General features: G+C 40.2%; 1 protein-coding gene across 1 annotated transcript in view; it reads left to right on the forward strand.

Annotated features, from left to right (window-relative positions):
• Nucleotides 1–26,489, forward strand: part of ANO4 (anoctamin 4) — an 88,184-nt gene that overhangs the window by 35,857 nt on the left and 25,838 nt on the right. The window contains exons 12-20 of the mRNA XM_053462082.1: nt 5,253–5,349; nt 5,971–6,031; nt 6,413–6,495; nt 7,526–7,666; nt 9,640–9,804; nt 10,549–10,585; nt 11,323–11,434; nt 21,043–21,100; nt 25,810–25,907. Coding sequence (XP_053318057.1) covers nt 5,253–5,349; nt 5,971–6,031; nt 6,413–6,495; nt 7,526–7,666; nt 9,640–9,804; nt 10,549–10,585; nt 11,323–11,434; nt 21,043–21,100; nt 25,810–25,907 — 852 coding nt within the window. The remainder of the gene's footprint in view (nt 1–5,252; nt 5,350–5,970; nt 6,032–6,412; nt 6,496–7,525; nt 7,667–9,639; nt 9,805–10,548; nt 10,586–11,322; nt 11,435–21,042; nt 21,101–25,809; nt 25,908–26,489) is intronic.

A 26,489-nucleotide genomic window follows, 5' to 3' on the forward strand; every position in this document is an offset into this window, starting at 1 on the left:
GTACAAAAAGGAAGTCCTTTAATGCAATTACCCAGGCACTGAGGCACAATAATATCAGGTGCCATTGGGGATTTTCAGTGAAATTTATCCAGAATGTCATACTTACCTGGGGGCATACTCTGGAGGAAAGGGCTACAAATCATCAAAGAATGACATCAGGAAGTGAATATGTCTCCAAGGACTGACCATGCCACACCAGCGTCCATGCACGTAAACCAGGAGTGGAAATCTACTTCAAAAAAAAAAAGAAGAAAAAAACACACGTAGCTAAATGGACCTTCATCATAGAATAGTGCAATGCTCTTATTTCTGTTGAAAGATCTGAAGCTAAAAGCCATGGGTAAGAACTGTGAATTAAATAGCAGGCTTGTGCGCTGCAGTTTACCTTGCATATATAGGCCTGAGTGCTGATATGTAGTGTAATAATCCTGTACAAAGTCCTGCAAAAAAAAAAGAGGGAAAAAGAAAAAGTAAAAGTTTAAGTTTTAATACCCAAGACAAGGGCTTAGTTAAGGATTGTGTATTTATTTCTAAGGTTCTGTCTTAAAACTGTTTACATTTTTATGGTGCCCAAGGGTGATAAACTTGGCTAATGTACAATATGACTGCAGTTTAGCCAACACAAACCCTCCCCTCGGTCATTTGTTTACTGCATATGTAACTAGTATTTTGTTCTAAATTTGTTTCTTTGTTTATTTTCATTTATGTTCTGTACTCCTTTATTTGCATACCCCAGGCTGGTAAAGTACACAGATTTTTTTTCAGCATCATGGATAAATAGGAAGATGTAAATGTAAACTATGGCTGTTTCAAAATGCATCTCCACAAATCTAAATACACCCCATAAAAGGAGGTTTTCTCTAGAAGAGTTGCATAGCTCGAATACACAGATACACAGTGGGTGTGCCTGAGACACACTTCACGAGGCCGAGTGCCCAACAGTGTTATAGTAAAAATTATTATACCACTTGCCATCCACACAATGGCGTTGGCAAAAAGTGCAGGTGTCTCCATTCTTTTTATCAGGAAAGCTAAAATTTACATATTTAGAGAATGCCATCATTGTCCCAAAACAATTTGTCTGTGCCTTCTTGCTGCAGTGATGGATTCCACAATTGATCACACCTCAATTACTCTATTTCAGAAACCCATGCGTATACTGGAAGGGCAGATTAGTGTCTTAACCCCTTCAATCCCAGGGGTTTTTGGTACCTCAAAGCCCGGAGCAATTTTGCAATTTTTGCGCTATATCGGTTCAGCGATGATTCTCTTTTCCTGTGAATAGTGTACCCATATAAACTATGTATTGTTTTTTCAAGGAGAGATAGAGTTTCCTTGTGATACCATAGTTGGATGATTAGCAGAAAATTTAGAATTAGAAATTTAGTAAAAACTAGCAAAAATTTGAAAAAAAACATCTAAGTTTTTTACATTTTCCCTCTGAAAATATATATTTCTGTAAAGCAGACAATCCAGGCTATCCTATCAGGGGTATTTGGGCACTCTACATGCAGGTATTTGGCCACCAATCACTGTCAAAGGTGGCCACAGAAATTAGTTCCTGCACTTTTTTCACCAACGCGTCTTAATATTTTGTAGTATTGTTAGGATTTTTTGTACAGGGTATGTGTTACGGCAGATAAATCTATCCTAAATTGTTCAGCCGCCTCTCCTGATTACGGAAATACCCCACATGCCTAGTTTTTTTGTGGTTTTCTGGACATTACAGGGCACAAACGGGACCATGCGTGTTAGAACACCCAGAATATTTTAATTAAAAAAAACCTGTAAAATAAAACGAAATACATGGTCTGGTACGTTCAACAGGGGACAGAGTAGGTTCCATGCCCATCAAACATGTACTATAGAACTTTTGTTCACTTTACAATTTTTCTTTAGTATTACACAGAATGACACAGTCCGGGAAGAATAATTAGGAGCGAATCTAATCATACTAATCGGACAATAACCGTAAAATTATAAATGTTTAATAATAATAAACAGAGGCCATTCCATCTTCCACTCCCTGTCTGTTCCTATCATTTGATATCAAAAAGGCATTTGAGAGGCTCCATTAGACAGACCTTCTTATGTTAGGTCTTAGAGACGTATAAGTTTCCAGCACAAAAGACCTCAACAGTGTTGGCTTTATATAGCACACCCTTTTCCCAAGGTTAACCATACAGGCATCAAAGAAGGCTAAATAGATCAAATGGTCCCAGACAGGATTGCCCACTACCCCCCATTTATCTGTAATGGTCCTGGAGAGACTAGCTATAGAAATCAGATCCGACCCTAATATTACAGGATTTAAAAAAAGAAAATAAAAAACCTTTTTGTGTTGATGGTGGCATTCATTACAAACTCTAATTAGTCTCTGCCTGCTCTGATGAGCTGGTTCCAAAATATGATGATATAACATATGACAAGTAAAATATTTAAAATACTCAATTTTTTTACAGTCGCGGCCAAAAGTTTTGCGAATGACACAAATATTAATTTTCACAAAGTCTGCTGTCTCAGTTTAGATGATGGCAATTTGCATATACTCCAGAATGTTATGAAGAGTTATCAGATGAATTGCAAAATCCCTCTTTGCCATGAAAATTTGCTTAATCCCCCAAAAAACATTTCCACTGCATTTCACCCCTACACCAAAAAGACCAGCTAACATCATGTCAGTGATTCTCTCATTAACACAGGTGAGAGTCTTGATGTGGACAAGGCTGGAGATCATTCTGTTATGCTGATTGAGTTAGAATAACAGACTGGAAGCTTTAGAAGGATGGTGGTGCTTGAAATCATTGTTTTTCCTCTGTTAACCATGGTTACCTGCAAGGAAACATGTGCTGTCATCATTGTTTTGCACAAAAAGGGTTTCTTCACATGTGAGGATATTGCTGCTAGTAAGATTTCACCTAAATCAACCATTTATTGGATCATCAAGAACTTTAAAGAGTCAATTGTTGTGAAGAATGCGTCATAGCGCCCAAGAAAGTCCAGCAAGTGTCAGGAGCTTCTCCTAAAGTTGATTCAGCTGCAGGATCGGGGCGCCAGCAGTGCAGAGCTTGCTCAGGAATGGCAGCAGGCGTGAGTGCATCTACTTCCACAGTGAGGCGAAGACTTTTGGAGGATGGCCTGGTGTCAGGAAGGGAAGCTAAGAAGCCACTTCTCTCAAGGAAAAACATTAGGGACAGACGGATATTCTGTAAATGGTACAGCGATTGGACTGGGTAAAGTAATTTTCTGTAATGAATCCGCCTTTCCGATTGTTTGGGGCATCTGGAAAAAAGCTTATCTGGAGAAGACAAGGTGAGGGCTGTGCCATGCCAACAGTAAGCATCCTGAGACCATTCATGTGTGGGGTTGCCAAGGGACTCACAACTTTGCCATGAATAAAGAATGGTACCAACACATCGTTCAAGAGCAACTTCTCCCAACCATCTAAGAACAGTTTGGTGATGAACAATGCCTTTTCCAGCATGATGGATCACCTTGCCATAAGGCAAAAGTGATAACTAAGTGGCTCGAGGAACAAAACATCAAAATTTTGGGTCCATGGTCAGGAAACTCCCCAGACCTTAATCCCATTGAAAACTTGTGGTCAATCATCAAGAGACGGGTGGAAAAACAAAAACCTACAAATTCTGACAAACTCCAATTGATTATGCAAGAATGGGCTGCCATTAGTCAGGATGTGGCCCAGAAGTTAATTGACCGCATACCAGGGCAGATTACAGAGGTCTAAAAACCTAAAGAAAGGCCAACACTGCAAATATTGACGTAATGTAGTTGACAAAATATCTAGGAACACTGAAGCAGCAAACTTTGTGAAGTTACTTGTGTCATTCTCAAACCTTTTGGGCACAATTGTATATTGGTTTCTCTCAAAAGGCGTAGAAGATATACATGACTGTTATGGTTTTGAAATCCAAAAATAATATATTTGGGGACAAGGTTAGCAAGGTCTGTTCAATAAAACGATGATCTGAATTATGTAAAAATGCAGCCTCAAAGTAAGGCTTTCCATAGAGGAAATATCACATCCCCTGGCTGGGCAGAATTGCCTCCATCAAAATGATGGATAAAAACCAAGCTGGATTTATCTTGTAATAGATGGCAGAACAAGTATTTGCTCGATTATAAGACAAGGTTTTTTTCAGAGCAAATAGAGGTCTGACTACAAGACTAAGATCCAGATCCCCCTCAGAGCTGCAGGGGACCTTGATCCTCCTCTCCAGAAGCTGGTGGGTGTCCTCAACCTCCACTTCTGCTGGGGCATCTATGACGAAGCACTGGCATCACATGACCTTCCGGTGCTCATTCAAGTGCCGGCAGCAGCAGCTCAGGTTGTCTAAGTACGGGGAGAAGTCTAAAGAAGCACTGGTAAGGGTAAGAGTGGCATATGGGGGGCTTTCTGAAGGCAGAGTAGCATATGGGGGTTAAAAAGAATATCAGGGAGGCAGAGTGTCATATGGGGGTAAATAGAATGTCAGGGAGGCAGAGTGGCATATAGGGGGGTTTAAAGGAATATCAGGGAGGCAGAGTGTCATATAGGGGGCTCAAAGGAATGTTAGGGAGGCAGTGTCATATATTGAGTTAAAAGGAATATCAGGGAGGCAGAGTGGCAAATAGAGTATTAAAATGAATATCAGGGAGGCAGAGTGGCGTATAGGGGTTTAGAAGGAATATCAGGGAGGCAGAGTGGCAAATTGATTGTTAAAAGGAATATCAGGGAGGCAGAGTGGCAAATAGGGGGTTAAAAGGAATATCAGGGAGACAGAGTGGCAAATAGATTGTTAAAAGGAATATCAGAGAGGCAGAATGGCAAATAGGGGGTTAAAATGAATATCAGGGAGGCAGAGTGGCATATAGGGGGTTAAAAGGCTTATCTGGGAGGCAGAGTGGCATATAGGGGGGTATAAGGCATTTCTGAGAGGCAGGGTAGCATATAAGGGGGTATAAGGCATATCTGAGGGGCAGATGTGCATAACTGGGGGCAGGTTGGTAAGTTTTTATTGAATATGAAAAAATAGCATACACATTAATTAATATTTACTAGTAAAACCTTTTTCTTATAGGGTAGGGCTTTTTCTTTTTTTCCTAAATTAATATTCAAATTTTGGGGGGTCATCTTATAATCAGGGTCATCTTATAATCGAACCAATACGGTAATACAAAAAAATGATAAGGAATTACAGTGTTACTTGATGTTCTAAAACAAATGTTGTTTTGTTAATTTTGTTTCACAGTAAAGAAATCTGCCAAGCTACAAATGTCACCATGTGTCCATTGTGTGACAAGTACTGTCCCTTCACGAGGCTCTCGGACAGTTGTGTTTATGCCAAGGTACTGTCCCCATGACCCTTAGTATTTTGTATATAATTTAATAAGCGTAAATAGGTGAATTCCAAATGTATGTTTATATTATTTGTGTATCTTTGTGTATTTTGACCTGTGAGTTCCACTATTTTACTAGTAGGTACTATTTTTACAGAGGTCAGGAAAGGGATAACTTCTACTCCGGTGTGGAGAACTTTTGATTCTTTTGCAACAAGGCACTTAGAGCAAAAACATACCGCACGTACACATTTACCCAATTCATACAAGACAAGCAAGACAAAATGTTTGCTGCAAATCATAATAACCTTCAACTTCTACAACAGTGTTCTTAACGGACTAATCCTTAATGAACAATTACAATAATGAGTTGTGTGTGTGTGTGTGAGACGAAGAACAGACAATATTTATATTCCAAGATCTAGATACCCTCTATAGATCACAAAGGCTGGCATCCAAATATATCAAACATTTGTAACATAATTTGTACATAAAACATGTTTTGCACATGACTAAAAATTGTTTCATCCAAAAATCAATTATATTGATATTATGATGTATACAAACAAAAACTTTGAATTGAAACAAGACAAGGAAGCTGGTCCTGAAACAATCTGTGTTTCATTGCAGGTAACTCATCTGTTTGACAATGGAGCAACTGTCTTCTTTGCTGTGTTCATGGCAGTGTGGGGTAAGAATGTATATTCAACATTACATATATAGTTAAACTGAGGTTCAGACACATGTTATGCTGAGACTGCTCGTTCCCAGTTGTTTTCATTTACAAAAATGGTTTGTCCAAATCATAGCTGGGACCTATAGTTAAAAACACCAGAAGACAGCAATAAGGTTGTTCCCCTGGATTTGTCAAGATGATGACATCATCAGAAGAAACTGATGTGCATGGATATTCTGTTACATTTAAATGCAGGAACCAAACTACATATCCAACTGTTTCTTTCTTCCTCCATTTTCTAAGTCACCGACGGCTATGTATTTACTGCATTGTCGTGTAAACTATTAAAGATTTTAAATGTTCATAAAATACAAATGATATATTCTGATTTTTTAGCCACAGTTTTTCTGGAGTTCTGGAAGAGGAGACGAGCAGTTATTGCCTATGACTGGGACTTAATAGACTGGGAAGAAGAAGAGGTACAGGTGTTTCATTGACATAGAATTGTGAACCTCCTATTAATCTGGTAATGGCTGTACACATAAACAAATCAAACCAATCAAGTTTTTACACTACTGCAGAACAAGTACTAAATTGTTACAACATAATCAACAATTCAACTCCCAGGGAACAAAGTCAAGTGGCATGAGCTAATCCTTCGACCACACTTACTGGTTAAATTAATGTAACTTTTGATGTCCTTAAAATAAACTTCACTTTCAGTTAAAAATCATTGCTTGCCAAATCAGATATACAGATGTATTTAGAACATTATTGTTACACGTACATTATAAGTGTTTTGTAAACATATCCTGGTAGTGAGTAGATAATTGTACAACTAGAATGTATTATATATATGTTAAGTACATGAGGGTTTCACCCAGATTGATGGAATTATGGTATGAAGCCCTGACAAGCCCTGAATAATTGGGGAAAGTTATCTGGTAACCTAGTGGATACATTGTAGCAAGTTGCTTTGTTTGCAATAGCGCCATCTATGTGCTAAGTGGTTTATTAATGCATTTTAACACATAAGATGAGATGTATTGTGGGCATGTTTGTGTCCTAGAGAATCTAGACACCAAAGGAATATCTTCCAGGACTTGAGACTCATATTGGTACATTCTTATTTCTTCTTGTTTAAGCAATGTAATGCCCTGGTCACATAGGGTGACCAGAGCAGCCATGTTATTCAGGACTTATTTCATTTTCACATATTGCAGATCAGCACAGATAAACTGCTGCCCTGTAGTATGTGGAATGTATAAACTAATGGAAGGGTAAATTTTACTCAGTAAAACAAACCAGAGTGCAGCACTTTACATGTGCTGTTCAGCAGCATGTGAATACTATATGTGTCCTGGAAATCATGACTGATGCGGTTATCCTACTTTACATATTTTTTTCATAGTATGGAGATTTTCTATGTAACTAAGACATTTTTTTTTAAAGAATGAAAAAATATGTTTGATTACATATACTAAACATCTGTTTTCTACGTACTTTTAGGAAGAAATACGCCCTCAATTTGAAGCCAAATATTCAAAAAAAGAAAGAGTAAACCCAATATCAGGAAAACCGGAGCCTTATCAAGCCTTTACAGATAAATGCAGCAGACTTGTAGTATCTGCTTCTGGAATATTTTTTATGGTATTTTTATTTAATAATAATAAAATATGTATTCTATAGGGGTATACGTGAATGTATAAACTCTCAGATAATCATTTTTGTATATCATGACAAGGACTGCAGGGGTACTCAGAATGAAAAAAATTAATTGTAGGCATAACTGCACAGTGGAAAAAATTCAAACATATAACATATAAATACGTATATATATATATATATATATATATATATATATATATACACATACAGTATACAGTGAAGGAAAAAATGATTTGATCCCCTGCTGATTTTGTTCGTTTGCCCACTGACAAAGACACGATCAGTCTATAATTTTAATGGTAAGTTTATTTGAACAGTGAGAGACAGAATAACAACAAAAAATTCAAGAATAACATATTTTGCATAAGTTATAAATTGATTTGCATTTTACTCAGTGAAGTAAGTATTTGATCCCCTATCAATCATCAAAATGTCTGGTTCCCTTAAAGGGAGTGCTCCTAATCTCAGTTTGTTACCTGTATAAAAGACACCTGTCCACAGAAGCAATCAATCAATCAGATTCCAAACTCTCCACCATGGCTTAGACCAAAGAGCTGTCCAAGGTTGTCAGGGACAAGACCTACACAAGGCTGGAACGGAAGAAACACAAAATAACTGTCAATATCCCTCGGTCTGGGGCACCATGAAACATCTCACCTTGTGGAGTGTCAATGATCATGAGAGTGGTGAGGAATCAGCCCAACACTACACGGGAGGATCTTGTCAATGATCTCAAGGCAGCTGGGACCATAGTCACCAAGAAAACAATTGGTGACACACTACGCCGTGAAGAACTGAAATCCTGCGGTACCCACAAGGTCCCCCTGCTCAAGAAAACACAGGCCCGTCTGAAGTTTGCCAATGAACATCTGAATGATTCAGAGGAGAACTGGGTGAAAGTGTTGTGGTCAGATGAGACCAAAATTGAGCTATTTGGCATCAACACAACTCGCCGTGTTTGGAGGAGGAATGCTACCTATGACCCCAATAACACCATTCCCACTGTTAAACATGGAGGTGTAGACATTATGCTTTGGGGATGTTTTTCTGCTAAGGGGACAGGACAACTTCACCGCATCACAGGGACGATGGATGGGGCTATGTACCATCAAATCTTGGATGAAAACCTCAGCCAGGGCATTGAAACTGGGTCATGGATGGGTGTTCCAGCATTAAAATGACCCAAAACACACGACCAAGGCACCAAAGGAGTGGCTCAAGAAGACGCACATTAAGGTCCTGGAGGAGGGAGCTGAAGGTTTGAGTTGCCAAATGTCAGCCTCGAAACCTTAATGACTTGGAGAGGATCTGCAAAGAGGAGTGGGACAAAATCCTTCCTGAGATGTGTGAAAACCTGGTGGCCAAATACATCTGACCTCTGTGATTGTCAATATGGGTTTTCCCACCAAGTACTAAGTCATGTTTTGCAAAGGGGTCAAATAGTTATTTCACTGAGTAAAATGCAAATCAATTTACAACTTTTTTTAAATGCGTTATTCTAGATTTTTGTTGTTGTTATTCTGTGTTCAAATAAACCTACCATTAAAATTATAGACTGGCCATGTCTTTGTTAGTGGGCAAAGGTACAAATCAGGGAATTAAATATTTTTTCCTTCACTGTATATTATATATATATATATATATATATATATATATATATATATATATATATTTCTTGCCAAAGCACTGGACCAGTAGAGGTATAGCTCTCTTGCTCAGCAAGAGTAAGCTGTCAGAGCTTCTGTATCCCCAACTAGCTTTCAGCTCTAGACCAACCATAGAGATGAAAGAAATGAAGTTATTGGATGCTTTAAAATGACCCAAAATGATTTATGCTATTATTTAAGAACTAATACTAATTTATATGTTATCAGGTAATGCCAATCTTGTGCTAAAAATATTGGATGTGACCTGTGAATAACTATTACATCCTTGTGTGTGTGATTTCTCTGCAGATTTGTATCGTAATTGCTGCTGTGTTCGGCATTGTTATATATCGTGTTGTGACTGTCAGTACATTTGCTGCCTTTAAATGGGCACTTATCAGGAATAACTCTCAGGTTGCTACCACAGGAACTGCAGTGTGCATCAACTTTTGTATCATAATGTTTCTGAATGTGGTAAGATAATGTTCTTAAACTTGTTATTGTTATCAACAAAATAGTCACACCATGTGTTCAACTCATTGTGATCAAAATCCAATAGTTTACATCAATTATTTTGCCTCAAGTAAACATATTAAATTTTCACATTTGAGAAATTTGGCATTTTTTCTATGCTTCAACTCTAAGTGGCACCGTTAAGCCAGGGGTACACAACTCAAGTCCACAAACAGGACATGAATTCTGTGTATCTTTGCCTGAATACAAGTAGGGTTTTTTTTAAATTCATATTTTCTAATTGAGATTCATATTTTCACATGGGATATCCAAATATTGGGGCCTTTTTGCAGCCCTCAAGGGGGTAAATTGTTCACCCCTGCATTAGATTTTGAACTAAATGTTTTAAATGTGTTGATTCTTGCTAATCATTTATTTGACTAACAAAAAGTTTAGTCTTTAATAAATATTTTGTGCAATAGACTGTAGAAATATAATTTATAAATGAAAGTATATATTATTGTAGGGATACTGGCAGCCAAGTACATATGTTTTTGGAGTTTGGTAGAGTGTTATGGCATAAATTAAGTTACTTTTGAATGCTTCTTTTTTATAATTACGTAAATATGTTTACACATTTGAGTGATTATTCATTATTCAATATATATTTCACTTTCACGTTACAAATCAGCAACAGTGGTTCAATATATAATTATAAAGCTTGAGAATTTTCTGTCAACTAACAATGTTTGTAATATTTTACAGCTGTATGAAAAAGTTGCACTCTTCCTCACCAATCTAGGTAAGACTAACATTTTCACTACTGCTGCAATACTGACATTGAGTAAGATTCAACAGAAGGTGTATATATATAGATGTTATAACAGTATTGTGATGCATTTTTACATAAAAAATCATCAACTAGGGGTGTATTCAATAGTGTCCAGGCCCCTAGAGTATAACCCAGCAATATTGCTGATCATGAGAAATATATCATAGGGAAGCTGCCTCAATAATAAATAATAAACATTATTGGCCAACTTGAATTCGTACTATACAGAAAAAACATATGGGGTGAAATTTAAGGCACCCTGCCCCCAGCATATATATACTACAAATAATAAGTATAATATATAATTTAAAAAACCCACAAAGGGACAAATGATAGCAATGGGGCACATCATTTATATTACAAAAAAATAAGGTGCTTTAAAGCAGGAAAAGTTGAGTAATTAAGCTAATTTTATTATTATTGGAGCAAGATCATAGGTCGAGAGGGAAGCACAAGGTAATGCTGGGGTATGGCAGCCAAGCCTTTTTTATGTATAACTCTGTATATATTTTGTGCTTGGCTTTATAATTTCTGTGTTTTCTTGCAATCTCTTACATATAATTTCATCTATTCTCTAAACATGATATGGCCAGTATAATGTAATATGAGGAAATTATATGAACTGTCAGCAGAATTACTTGCAGCTATGTTTAATGATGAACATATTTTTAAAGTCTACAAGTAATGCCCATAATTTTTACCCACAGAACAGCCACGGACTGAATCAGAGTGGGAGAACAGCTTTACTTTGAAAATGTTTCTTTTTCAGTTTGTCAATCTGAACAGTTCAACATTTTACATAGCATTCTTTCTAGGAAGGTAAGGATACTACTAGTTTATATATTACCCTTCCAACTTCCTATTTTTAGTAGCAACATAAAAGTATATTTTGAGGGGCAACGCATTCACCCTATTTGAAGTAAAACACAAGTTTACCAAAAGGGACTACACAAAAATCCTATAAGGTGAACAGATAAAGGATCAATTTATGTTGTTGCCATCAGTCCTCCATTAAGGTGGACAGGGATTTTCACTTGGAACATAAAGAGTAAAACCTGTACATGTATGCATGTTGCAGATAGGGACATGTGAGTTGTTACTAAACTAACATGCCCTCACCTGAAGGTCACAAGGTAGGATGCACTTGGATTTACAAGTCAAGTCTAGTTAATTGAGTTAACAGACCTCGGTGGCAAACAGTGGTGAGCAGCATAGGGTTGTGCTCTTTAGCAGTTTATGTAAAATAACTTGACTTTCATGTGTTTTATTTTTTATGATATTGAGTGTTCCATAAATGGAATGTTCTTGTCATATTGCACTCATGCACATTACAGTATTTTAAAATAGAATATGTCGTTACAATGGCACATTTTGCAATATTTTATAGCTTTTTTTAGGGCTACTAATTTGAGCACACAAATATATATTTTATTTTCACGCAACACCTTTGGCTGTTTACAAAGAAACATCTTCATTTTACAATGAAATCTTAAACAATATGCTTCACTTTTTGTAGCAAAGCAAGTCAAATGAAACAGAATCCAGCAACAACAAAAAAAACATGACTTCTATCCATATCATTTATAGTGGTTATGTTGAGGACATATATTAGAAGTCTACTAGAACTATGCTGACCAGAGCCGTAGCTAGCTCTTTTTGCACCTGAGGCAAGAATGGAAAATTGTACCCCCCAGCTATTTTTTGTACAGAGGTTATTTTATTTACACTGTCCTTATACACACCTGTCCATACACACACACTATGGTGACATTTTATTTCTGCCATTGAGGGAAGTGCATGAGATCACACACACACACAGATATATACACACACATGTTAGACATTAATTTGTAACTACCTAATATATAGTTATCTCTTTGAAGTAAAGACTGTGATTGGACAGCTGAACTGGCAGTTAGTTTTCATTATTTAATATCCAATCCTGCTGCCAATGTATATTAATATTAGCCCCTGCTGACATTATATACTAATATTAGCCCATGTTGACAATATATATAAATTTTAGACCCTGCTGTAAATTTTATATTGAAATAATTGGACCCTATACAAGCATTTCTTTGGGCCACACTCCCTAGCATGCAATAATTCCCTCCATTACCACACCATAAAAAATATTTGCCACACTCGCTACAGATTAGGGGAACACTGTGAGAGTCAGTGCAGTCTTCCCTCCTTCTGACCCTACTGTGACATTGAGAGGTCCTCTCACCCGTAATGATCCCCAGAATCTCTTTGTCCCCTTATTCACTGAGCCATGCCTCTCTTTTACTTACTCCCTGTAGTTCAGGTATAGTTCAAATAAACACATAAAAGAGCACTTGCATGTATAGATCAACTGAATAAGACATGTATGGAAACATAGCTGGTACAAATCAACACATGAACACACAAACCCAGCTTTGCATGTATAGATAAATTGAAATTCTCATGTGAACTCTGCATTTAAAGTATAGATTAAATAAACAGAATCAGACCTACAAATCCTGTATTTACAGGTATACAATAACAATGCATGGAATTATAACATTGCAAGTATTGATCAATAGAACACACAAACCCAGCATTGCAGCTATATATCAACTGAAAATCACATGTAAACTCAGCGTTGCGAGTATAGATCAAATAAAAAACACACGGAAACAGCTTTGCAGGTATTGATCAACTGAATAACACATACAAACTCTGTATTTACAGGTACAGTATCTCACAAAAGTGAGTACACATTTTTGTAAATATTTTATCATATCTTTTCATGTGACAACACTGAAGAAATTACACTCTGTTACAATTTAAAGTAGTGGGTGTACAGCCTGTATAACAGTGTAAATTTGGTTTTCCCATCAAAATAACCCTGGAAGTTCAACATGGCACCCCATGGCAAAGAACTCTCTGAGGATCTGAAAAAAGAATTGTTGCTCTAGATAAAGATGGGCTAGGCCAGGGGTGTCCACGTTTTTTCTGCAGTGGGCCATTTCATCAAGAATGTATGTGTGCGTGGGCCACTCATTTTTCACTGAGAGAAAATATGGCCTTTTAGCTTTATAATGCATATTAGTACAGGGTTAATTTGGCGACAATGAAAAAAAGCAGTGGAAAAGTTTTTTTGATCAGCTTTTATATGTCATTCTAGTAAATATTGAATTACTTAAACAGTAAAACAAAATCAGTCCACAAAACATTTAAAACAAATTTAGCTAAATAAAACTGCACAAGGCTGTGGGTACAAGCTGAATTTAAGATGGCTGATGCACACTGGAGGCAGGGCCGGATTAAGACCCAAACAAACGCACACCAGGACAGGCTCTGCCACACCGACCCCCAAACACGCACACACCAGGACAGGCTCTACCACACCGACACCCAAACACACACACCAGGACAGGCTCTGCCACACCAACACCCAAACACACACACACACACACATCAGGACAGGCTCTGCCACACCGACACTCAAACACACCAGACAACAGGCTCTGCCACACTGACACCCAAACACATACACCAAGACAGGCTCTTCCACACTGACACCCAAACACACACATCAGGACAGGTTCTGCCACACCGACCCCCAAACACACACACCAGGACAGGCTCTGCCACACTGACACCCAAACACACACGCCAGGACAGGCTCTGCCTCACCGACACCCAAACACACACACCAGGACAGGCTCTGCCACACCAACACCCAAACACACACACACACACCAGGACAGGCTCTGCCACACCAACACCCAAACACACACACACACATCAGGACAGGCTTTGCCACACCGCCACCCAAACACACACACCAAGACAGGCTCTGCCACACTGACACCCAAAGACACACACCAGGACAGGCCCTGTCCCACCAACACCCAAACACACACACACCAGGACAGGCTCTGTCACACCGACAGCCAAACACATACACCAGGACAGGCTCTGTACACCGACACCCAAACACACACACCAGGACAGGCTCTGCTGCACTGACAGCCAAACACGCACACCAGGACAGGCTCTGCCACACCAACACCCAGACACACACACCAGGACAGGCTCTGCCACACCGACACCCAGACACACACACCAGGACAGGCTCTGCCGCATTGAAGCATAACCCCCCTTAAATATGGGTCTACTTTCCTATAACCCCTATTTTTTTTGTAATACCTACATTTTTGTGTGTTTTTTTCCCTGCTGTCCTCTGATGTGACGATCCTCTCCCTGTCAGGAGGAACTCAGCATCATATCCAGAGGTTGTCTTTGGGAAATAGACGTATGAGTGGTGCCAGCATTGCTGCAGAGGTTGAAGGGGTGGGGGGTCAGCCTGTCCGTGCTCAGACTATATACCGCACACTGCATCAAATTGATCTGCATGGCTGTCATCCCAGAAGGAAGCATTTTCTAAAGATGATGCACAAGTAAGTCCGCAAACAGTTTGCTGAAAACAAGCAGACTAAGGACATGGATTACTGGAACCATCTCCTGTACTCCGATGAGACCAAGATCATTTTATTTGGTTCAGATGGTGTCAAGCATGTGTGTCTTGCCTACAGTCAAGCATGGTGGTTTGGAATGTCATGGTCTGGGCCTGCATAAGTGCTGCCGGCGCTGGGGAGCTACAGTTCATTGAGGGAAACAGGAATGCCAACATGTACTGTGACATACTGAAGCAGAGCTTGATCCCCTCCCTTCTGAGACTGGGCCGCAGGGCAGTATTCCAACATGATAATGACCCCAAACGCACCTCCAAGACGACCGCTGCCTTGCTTAAGAAGCTGATGGTAAAGGTGATGGACTGGCCAAGCATGTCTCCAGACCTAAAACCTATTGAGCATCTGTGGGGCTTCCTCAAAAGGAAGAGTAGGGGAGCGCAAGGTCTCTTATATCCACCAGCTCCGTGATGTCGTCAGGAGGAGTGGAAGAGGACTCCAGTGACAACCTGTGAAGCTCTGGTGAACCCCATGCCCAAGTGGGTTAAGGCAGTGCTGGAAAATAATGGTGGCCACATAAAATATTGACACTTTGGGCCCAATTTGGACATTTCCATTTAGGGGTGTACTCACTTTTGTTGCCAAGGTTTATACATTAATGGCTGTGTGTTGAGTTATTTTGATGGGGAAACCAAATTTACACTGTTATACAGGCTGTACACTTACTACTTTACATTGTAGCAGAATGTAATTTCTTCAGTGTTGTCACATGAAAAGATATAATAAAATATTTACAAAAATGTGAGGGGTGTACTTGTCATAAATCTACTCACCCTCTCCCCGGCTCCAGCGTCGGCAGAATTCGGCGTCGGGTTTCCTCTCTGCCTCTGCTCACCGACACAGACACGAGCAGAGGCTGCGTGCAGGCACGCCCCCTTCACTGCCAGCAGAGACTAGCAGGGAGGAGGACGCGTTCTCAGGTTACTATGGAGACGCGTCTACTCCCTGCTGCTGCAGATAGACGCCGGCTACGTAGGAGCCATGGCAACGCGTCTCTCAGTATGACATCATTTTGGCGCCAATTTCAAACCATAAAAGCCCCTTCCACTTTGAAATCAGTGCTCAAGTATAAGCTGATTTATTGCCTCTATACCTAGCGTTCCTGTTTGTTTCTACCTGTGTACCAGACCTTCCTTTGTGATTTTTGACCAGCGTTCCTTGCAGCCTGCCCTGACCATTGCGTGTGACCTGACCTTGATTTTGGATTTTCCCTTTGTACCTCGCCTTGGACTTTGTGTTAGCCATCTGCTATTAGGAACCATCTACCTTTTTGGCTCACCGGTCAGCCGTGATAGTACCGTATTTGCTCGATTATAAGACGACCCCCCAAAATCAAAATATTAATTTAGGAAAAAAACAAAAATCCTGAATATAAGACTACCCTATAGGAAAAATGTTTTACTAGTAAATATTAATTCATGTAAACTAATTTTCATATTTAATAAAAGCGATGATTGAGAAAAATATATTTTTTATTTCCTTTTATTTGCCAGCCTGCCCCCCCCCTCAGTTATGCACATCTGCCCCCAGGCTTGCCACTCTGCCCCCAGAAATGCCTTATACCCCCCTATTTGCCACTGTGCCCCATGATATGCCTTTTAACCCCCTATATGCCCCTCTGCCCCATGATATAGGGGGTTAAAAGGCATATCATGGGGCTGAGTGGCATATAGGGGGTTAAAATGCATTTCTGAATATATATATATATATATATATATATATACTGCTAACAGCAATCACACTCCTATCAAGCCAAGGCAGCCAGTACATGCTGGAACCTGGGCATGTTAGAAGTGTGATTACAGCCTCCCTATGCCATGCTACCACCCCCACCCCCTTACACATCCATGCTATCACACACACACGCACTCATTCACAAACATTTAAATACTCATTCATGCCATTAATCACACATACACACACACGCTCAAAACCCCCACCCCCTTACCTGAACTGCAGATCTCCCACTCGCAGACTTCTGCAGGGGCCCGGCTGTGCGAGCAACTTCTCTGGCCCCGCCCCCAGAGGAAGGAGGGGGGAGGTAGATTATGTCAGGAGTTATGTGCTAGCTTCCTGTTCTCCTGCTGCTAATAGCAGAGACGCTGCTCGCGATCAAAGCCCGGTAAGCAGCACGGCCCCAGCAGAATGAGGTCTGATTAGAAGACGACCTCGATTATAAGACGAGGGATATTTTTCAGAGCATTTTCTCTGGAAAAAACCTCGTCTTATAATCGAGCAAATACGGTACTCACTTTTGTGAGATACTCTATACATAAATAATGTATGGAAACCTAACATTGCAGGTATAGATCAACTGGATTTCACCCCCTAAATTACAGGTATAGCTCACAGATTGCACACCCCAAAGCCAGCCCTGGCGTACACGCTGCCCTCGCAGAACCTGACCAGCACCCACATTACACACATAGGACTTGCCATCATTGTCCCCAAACATCCCATCATGAGTTAACTTTGTCCCCAAACAGCCCGCCCTTGGGCAGCTGTGCGCCCCCTCGCAGCTGCGCCCAAGGCGAGTGCCTCACTCGCCTCACCCTTCCTACGGCCCTGATGCTGACAATATTTTAATGTTAAATGGCTTTGATTAAAGCTATGTCATCAAAGAACCATTTGTTTGGGTCACACACTGACTGTAGTTTACCTAATCATCTGTCTATATTTTACTGAGAAGGTAGTAGTTAAAAGGAACAGTCCCCACCAGGATGGGGAGAGGCCAGTACAGTAAGGGAATATGAACAATCATTGGACAGACATAAAGCTATTCTGAATCTTGGGCAAAATCAAGGACGTATTAAGATCTGAGTCTTGAGAAAAAATGGGCAGACTAGATGGGCCAAATGATTTTTATCATCTGTCAACTTCTATGTTTCTATCACACTATAATGATCATTATGACCAATTTCCACAAGCAACAATGTTTACAAATAAAAAATGCAGAATGTTTACTTTCATTATGTTCTGTAATGCTCTGTTGTGCTTGAGAAACCAAGACTTACACATCTGGGTCTGGGAAGAGCAGACAGCAGCGGTCAAGCTAGCCGAGCTCATACAAGGTAGGACACCAGTGCACAATACATAAGGATAACCCAAAAGAACAGACAAAGTCCAATAAATAAGAGAGGTACAAAAGTGCAAAGCAGGATCATGGTCTACATTCAAGGTCAGAGTTCAAAACCAGAATATACTTGATACTCAATAACAACAAGCACGGGAACAACCTTAATGGCCCAAAAATAGTGCTCCAGAAAATAAAGATGGGAGCAATCAAAGGCTATTGATTACTAGATGGCCTGCAGGTGTGTCAGAAAACTGAGCAATGGGTGACTGTAAGGGCACCAGGTGCCGGATCAGGTAGGAGTCTCGATGCAGGGGCAGGTTCGGGTTCAGATCATGGCTGTAGGCAGGCTGATGCATCCAGTTCAGGGCTGTGCTCCACTTTGTGCCTTAGTCTTCCTCTTGGGCTCCATCTATAGGTGTTCTGATCACGAGCAGGATATATACTTGGGGTGACAACCTCAGTACAGGCAGGAAACTGGAAGCACACTGGCAAGGCAAGAGGTAGGAGCACCGCTGTAAGCGCACCATCAGGGCACATGGCTGGAAGTCCTCTGGCAGGGCACACGGCAGGAGCACGGCTTGAAGTCCTCTGGCAGGGCACATGGCTTGGAAGCCCTCTGGCAGGGCACACGGCTTGGAAGCTCTCTGGCAGGGCACACAGCTTGGAAGCCCTCTGGCAGGGCACACGGCTTGGAAGCTCTCTGGCAGGGCACACAGCTTGGAAGCCCTCTGGCAGGGCACATGGCTTGGAAGCCCTCTAGCAGGGCACACTGCAGAAGCACAGCTTGGAAGCCCTCAGACAGGGCACACAACTGGGAAGCCCTCAGACAGGGCACACGGGTTGGAAGGTAGGTAAGTCTGGGACATGCCGGAGTCTGGTACACAAATCAGGATCGAGAACGTAGCCAAGGTCATACACAGGAAACAGATCAGATGCATCAAAGCAGTAGCTCAGTGTCCCACGCTAGGAACACAATGCTCTAGGCTAGAAAGATGTCTGGTTTATATTGAGCCTTAGTTGACTGAATGAGGGGCAGGTTTATCCAGAGCATGCAGGAACAACATGGTCCAAGGAGAGGCAGAAGGAAACAGCAAACCAAGATCCACCTGGTGGAGTAGTGGATAAGTGATTCACCTAGAATCCGCAGTGTTGCAGGTTCTAATGCCTGCTGTTCCTGACAATGACAGAGGACAGGGGCGTAACTGGAAACCACGGGGCCCTGTTGCAAAAAGTTGCCCGGGCCTAGCTTTCTGTCTGTCCCATGATTGTTCATATTCCCTTACTGTACTGGCCTCTCCCCATCCTGGTGGGGGCTGTTCCTTTTATCTACTACCTTCTCAGTAAAATATAGACAGACGATTAGGTAAACTACAGTCAGTGTGTGACCCAAACAAATGTTTTTTTGATGACAACTTCAACAGCTAGTCTGTGCCATTATTGCCCTCACACAACTGGTCTGTGCCTTCTTTGCCCCAAATTCTTTGCACAAATAACACACTCTCCATCTCACCATGATCACACACAAGTACACATCCATGCTTAAACACACACGTCAGTACACATCCATGCTCACACACACATACACATGCATGCTCACTGTAAGGGTTGGGATGAAGAACCCGGTATGCAGGATACTCCACGTTCAGATAGAGCAGACAGGGTCAGACTCACTAAATGCAGCGATGTCCGGTAACAAAGCCAAATCAGGATCACAAGAAATAACGGAGTCCAGTAAACGATAGCCAAGTGTCAGGGTCAGAGAGAGCAGCGTAGTCCGAATATCAATAGCCAAGGGTCAGCAAAAGGAATCAATCAAATCAATAGGAATGCAAAGGATAGCTCCCTACAGGCACAATAACTGAGCACTGAGTGATACACAGTGCCGAATTTTAAACCTGCCGCCAGAAGACGCCCCGCCCCCGTGCTGGACGTCATTGGCGTGCGTTCCCTGCCGTCTCCACTCAGGGATGGATAAAGTGAGCGTCATGGATGGGTACGTGCGCGACCATGCAGACAGCCGACGGAGCAGGAGCGGGAGCAGCAGCGCTGCACCCGGTACCCGCGGTCAGCGGGTACCATGCTCATACAAACACACACAAGTACACATCCATGCACACACACGCACATGTACACATCCATCCTCCCACAAACACAAGTACACATCCATGCTCACACAAACACAAGTACACATCCATGCTCACACAAACACACACAAGTGCACATCCATGCTCACACACATGTACACACATATATATATATATATATATAAGCACAAATACATATATCCCACCTCCTGCCCCCGCTTACCTCTCATGCAGCTTTTCCTCTGACTGCTTGCCTCTGTTTCACTGCAGAACCACGTGACCCTGATACGTTCCTGTCTCCCCATGCCGGTTTAAAATAGTTTAGAAAGGGCCCTTTCCATCTGGATCGGTGCGGTTTCCAGTCCTGGTTGGAAGGTACTGTGCTCGACCCCTGTAGTAATGCCAGTGATAGAGGACATGGGGAGACAGGTGACAGTGACCATAAAGACTCCTGATGGCAACACAGCAATTGAACAATCTCCCATGCTCAGGGTCAATCTTTCTATGAGCTGAAAATATTTTCATTCACTGAATGAGCTTTATTTTGCTTAGCTAGTAACCCTAGATTTATATTTATTATAATATTAATGGCAATATTTCCACTAACAGTAGATATTGTATATTGTATAATATATTATATATAATATATAATATAATATATATTGTATAAACATATTGTATTGCATATTTTCAAATTATCTTTTATATATTTATATTTTGATGTATACATATCTGTGGGTATTTTTATTATTTATTGTGTTTAAGGTTTACTGGGAGACCAGGTGCATATCTAAGACTTATAAACAGATGGCGACTTGAAGAGGTGAGTGGTTTCTTTAAGTATTTTTGATTTATACACGTCTATAGTGGTATTTGTGGGCTGAAAAATAAAATTAAAAAATTGTAATTAAACTAGGCTATATTGTAGCTTTCTAGAAATTCAAGTCTTGAATATCAGATCTTAATAAAACTGTGAAACATTATCCTGAAAAATAACCTGAATAATTTAACAAATGTTTTTTTTTTTAGTTTTATGAATAGATATAATAGATAAGTGACAAGAATATACAGTGGCAAGAAAAAGTAAGTGAACGCTGGAATTTCCTGGATTTCTGCATTGATTGTTCATAAACTGTGATCTGATCTACATCTCAGTCACAAGTATAGACAGACACAATATGCTTAAGCTAATAACACACAAACAATGATAATACCGTATTTGCTTGATTATAAGATGACCCTGATTATAAGATGACCCCCCAAAATTTGAATATTAATTTAGGAAAAAAAGAAAAAGCCTGAATATAAGACTACTCTAAAAGAAAAAAAGTTTAACTAGTAAATATTAATTAATGTAAACTATTTTTTCATATTTAATAAAAACTATGATTGAGAAAAATAAATTTTTTGTTTTTATTTCCTTTTTTTGCCAACCTGCCCCCAGTTATGCACATCTGCCCCACGGCTTGCTACTCTGCCTCTCAGATATGCCTCTTGACCCCCTTTATGCCACTCTGCCTCCCTGATATTCCTTTTAACCCCCTATATGCCACTCTGCCTCCCTGATATTCCTTTTAACCCCCTATATGCCACTCTGCCTCCAGAAAACCCTTATACCCCCATATGCCACTCTTACCTTCCCCAGACTTACCAGTGCTTCCCTAGACTTGTCCCCTGTGCTTCAGATTCCTTGGTGTCTAGTGGGGCAGTCGGTGGAGGTCTGCGCGATGCGCACAGACAACCTACGCTTCTGCTGCCGGCACTTCCGCTCTGGCTTCTATGAATCAGCACCAGAAGGTCATGTGATGCCGGCGCTCTGTCATAGAAGCCTCCAGAGGAAGTGCCAACAGAAGCAGAGGCTGTCAGAGAGGAGGATAAAGGTCCCCAGCAGCGTTGCGGGGGATCTGGATCTTAGTCTTGTAGTCAGACCTCTATTGGAATATAAGACGGTGGTTATTTTTCAGAGCTTGCTCTGAAAAAAAACTTGTCTTATAATCGAGCAAATACGGTAATTCATGTCATTGAACACACCAATTAAACATTCACAGATCTTGTGGAAAAAGTAAGTGAATCCTTGGATTTAATAACTGGTCAAACCTTGTTTGGCAACAATAACCTCTAACAAGTGTTTCTGGTAGTGGGGGATCAGACTTGTGGGTCATTCTTCCTTACAGAACTGCTTAAACTCAGCCATATTCCTAGGATGTGTGGTTTGAACAGCTCTCTTGAGGTTATCTCTAATGGGTTAAGGTCTGACTGGGCCGCTCCAAAAGCTAGATTTTCTTTCTCTGAAACAATTCTGTAGTAGATTTACTTTGATGTTTTGTCATTGTCCTTACACAACTTCTACTGACAGACAGCCATCTTGACATTGTTTTTTAGGATACATTGATAAAGTTGTAAATTCATTGTCCCCGTGATAATGGCAAACTGTACAGGCCCTGAGACAGCAAAGCAGCCCTAAATTATGATGCTCACGCCACCATTGAGATGATGTTTTTATGTGGTTTGCGGTGCCCTTTTTGAGCCATAGTGCTACGTTTTCTTTCCAAACAATTAAACCTTAGTTTCATCAGTCCACAAAACAGGCCCGTCACCCAAAAACAGTCAGTTATTGACAATTGATGTGCCTGGCACGTCATGACTTTAAACAGGTGTAAAAACACAGAGAATGGCATCAGGGGGCTTCTCAGGGCGTCAACGTCCGCCATACATTGTATGGTGGCGGACAGCCGTTTTAGAAGACCTTAGGAGTTGATCGATTGCCTCCTAAGCTTCGATGGTGTTACTGAAATGCCTCAATAGTGAGGCATTGAGTGACACAGAACACCCACACCAGGATGCACCGTAACCACTCAGGAGAGCGGTCACAACTGCCATTGCGGGAGATTTTGCCGCTCACAAGATTTAAAAAATAAACATGTTTCGAAGAGGGTCTCTCCTGACCCTCCTGGGAACTCTGGCTTCCCTTGCAGGTTGACTACAGGCACTGCATTCAACCATGCAAGTCAGAGCCCAGCTTTCTAATCACAATGTGATTAGTAAAATACATAAAAAAATAATAATAATCATAAGAAGACGAAGAAGAAGAAGAAGAAAAAAAACAGTTAAAACAAATGGTAAAAATAATTCTCCACTGATGTCAGGGGAACCTTCCAGTTCCCAAAAATTTTTTAAACAAAAAAAGGCCAAATATATGGTAAAATGTGTACATGGAAAGAGTTAAAATACCAGCATCTGAAATACCCTGTGGTGTCTAGTTTTTAAAAGTATATTGTTTTATTGGGCACATTGAATTGGACAGGCTCAAAGATGTACCAAATAAGGCATGGGCACAGGATCACCAAATGTCAAAGTTCAACATTGAAAAAAAAGACATGTCCCAAATGTGGCCCTTTTGCCCCCAAACAGCCAGACAAACCCATGAATGGGTGGTATCACTGTACTCAAAAGATGTCGCTGAACACATATTGGGGTGTTCAGTGACAAATACCAGGAGCTGTAAATTTGCACCTGAAGTAAAAAAAAATGGAAAGAAAATACTACCACAAAGTTTGACAAACACTACTCATAGAATTAGTGCATGGAAAAAATCTAAATACTAGTATTTGAAATACCCTTGGCTGTCTAGTCTTCAAAAATATATGGTTTGATGGGCTAAATTGCATTGGACGGCTTCATAGATTTTCCAAACAGCACATGGGGGCAGAAATACCAGATTTGGAAAAAATGGTTTTGAAATAGCAAAATGCTTCTTGTATTTATTGCCCCATAATGTGCAGAAAAAAAACAAAGACATAAAAACATTGGGTATTTCTAAACTCAGGACAAATAGTAGAATCTAGTTAGCAGTTTTTTTCATTAGTTTTTTATAGATAAGTAAAATATGGTTTCAAGTAAAAGTCAGAAAAAGTAATTTTTTCTAAATTTTTCACCCTATTTTATACTTTTTTTATAGTAAATGATATGATACAATCAAAATAATGACATCTAAAGAAAAACAGTATATAACTTGTGTGGGTTCAGTAAATGGGAAAGAAGAACATTACAGCGAAACATGAGCACCGCAAAAATGTTAAAATGAAGGGTACAAAAAATAAACGAAGGGGTTAATATGTAAACTCTTTCAAATTACTTTCTGCCCTTTCCAGCTTTATGCAAATCCACAATTCATGTTTGTGGGTATTCTGAGATTTATGTTTTGCGAGGCATGGTTCACATCTGTAGAAGTTTCTTGAGAATAGCACACTCAAAATGTTTGGGTGTTTTTTTTTCTCTCACAGTAGCTCTAAAGCACACCTCCAATCTCATTTGATTGATTGGACTCCAGGTTTGCCAACTCCTGACTCCAATTAGCCTTTATTGAAGTGGTTAGTCCAGGGGTTCACATACTTTTTCCAACACAGACTGTGAATGTTTGAATGATGTATTCAATATGAACAAGAACAAATACAACAATTTATGTGTCATAAGTTAAACAGATTGTGTTTGTTCATTATTGTAACTTAGATGAAGATCATATCATATTTTAAAACAAATTTATACATAAATGCTGGTAATTCCAAAGGGTTCACTTACTTTTTCTTGCCAGTGTATTAGGAAATTAGGAAAATATCTGAAGGTGGGATAAGCTGTGACATTGGCACATGTGAATTGAGAACAGACCTGAACAAGTAAGAGGCACCACCAGGAAATGGATGCTGAGAGTACCTGAAGTCATAGTTTACCTATGATGCTAGAAATCTGAGGGAGAGTCCTTATTGGGGTTAATTTATCATACTCCATATGACCAAAAGTATTTTAATACCCCTTCTAATTATTGAGTTAAGGTCAGCCACAGTATTATGATGACCACTGCCAGGAGTAACACTGATAATCCTGTTATAATGGTACCTGTCAGTGGGTGGGACATATTAGGTAGTAAGTGAACATTTCTGGTGCTGTACTGGTGCACAAAGCAATGTCTATAAAGACATGATTGGATAAGTTTTGTGTGGAAGAACATGACCTGCCCGCACAGAGCCCTGACCTCAACCCCATAGAACACCTTAGGGATGAACTGAAACGGAGTTTGAAACACAGACCTTCTCGTCCAACATCAGTGCCTGACCTCACAAATGCTCTGCTTAATGAATGGGTAAAAATCACAAAGAAACACTCCAAAATCTTGTGGAAAGTCTTTCTAGAAACATGGAAGCTGTTATAGATATATACAATATCATAAAAGTCCCTGTTGGTGTAATGGTCAGATGTCCCAATACTTTTGTCCATATAGTGGATATCTTAAAATTACCCTAACTTTGTTAAGTCACTAAAATCCTTCAAAGTAATTATCACAATGTAAAGGTTTCACAAAGTCCTTTTATTTATTTCTGCACAAACACATTTTGTTATGAACCCCCCCCCCCCGCACTTAGGCTAAAGTATCCAGAAAACCTGTTCTGTTTTCAGCCTTTTGTGTCCATTTTGATTTGTATACAATTGGTACAGAATAGAATACCTTTAATATCTATGTTTCCCATCTTCCACCAGTGTCACCCCAGTGGATGCCTTATTGACCTATGCATGCAGATGGGAATTATAATGGTTCTAAAACAAACCTGGAATAACTTCATGGAACTTGGCTACCCGTAAGTGAATCTGAAAAGGAGAAACCCTGCAATTAATGGCAATTAGTTTTATTTAGTGATAGCTTGAAATCATGAACTTCGCTGCAACTTTAATTCAAAACCTCACTGCACCCATATTTGTAGGGCTTAAAGATCCTGTTTCAATTAGATAAAACTTCACATGCACTTTTTAGTATGTTAAGCATTTAGACCTGAGCAAGTCTTTCATTTTGAAGTTAATTCACTAAAGGGAGAGTTGGTGCTTCAACTTCTTACCTCCACTAAACATTATGAAAGCCTATCCCCAATAAGCATACCTGGGAATTCTCCGGGTTTGACCCAGAGAACTCCGTATGAAGCACCGGGTCTCCAAGTCAAAATCCATACCCCCCGGAGCAGGATCTTGACACACCCCACTCCCCGCCCATTTCTCCTTTAAATTGTGCTATGTCAGCGGGACAGTCCATCAACGTCAGCAGGCAGTCCTGAAGTTCCCAGGAATGCCAATAGCTTCTTATGCTGGAAGAGGTTGGCTGGCCCTGTATAATGTGTAGTTAAATCAGTGAGAATCAACTTGATAAAGTGAAGGTACAATCACTACTC

Source organism: Spea bombifrons, chromosome 4 (assembly GCF_027358695.1).
Source record: "Spea bombifrons isolate aSpeBom1 chromosome 4, aSpeBom1.2.pri, whole genome shotgun sequence".
NCBI lineage: Eukaryota > Metazoa > Chordata > Amphibia > Anura > Pelobatidae > Spea > Spea bombifrons.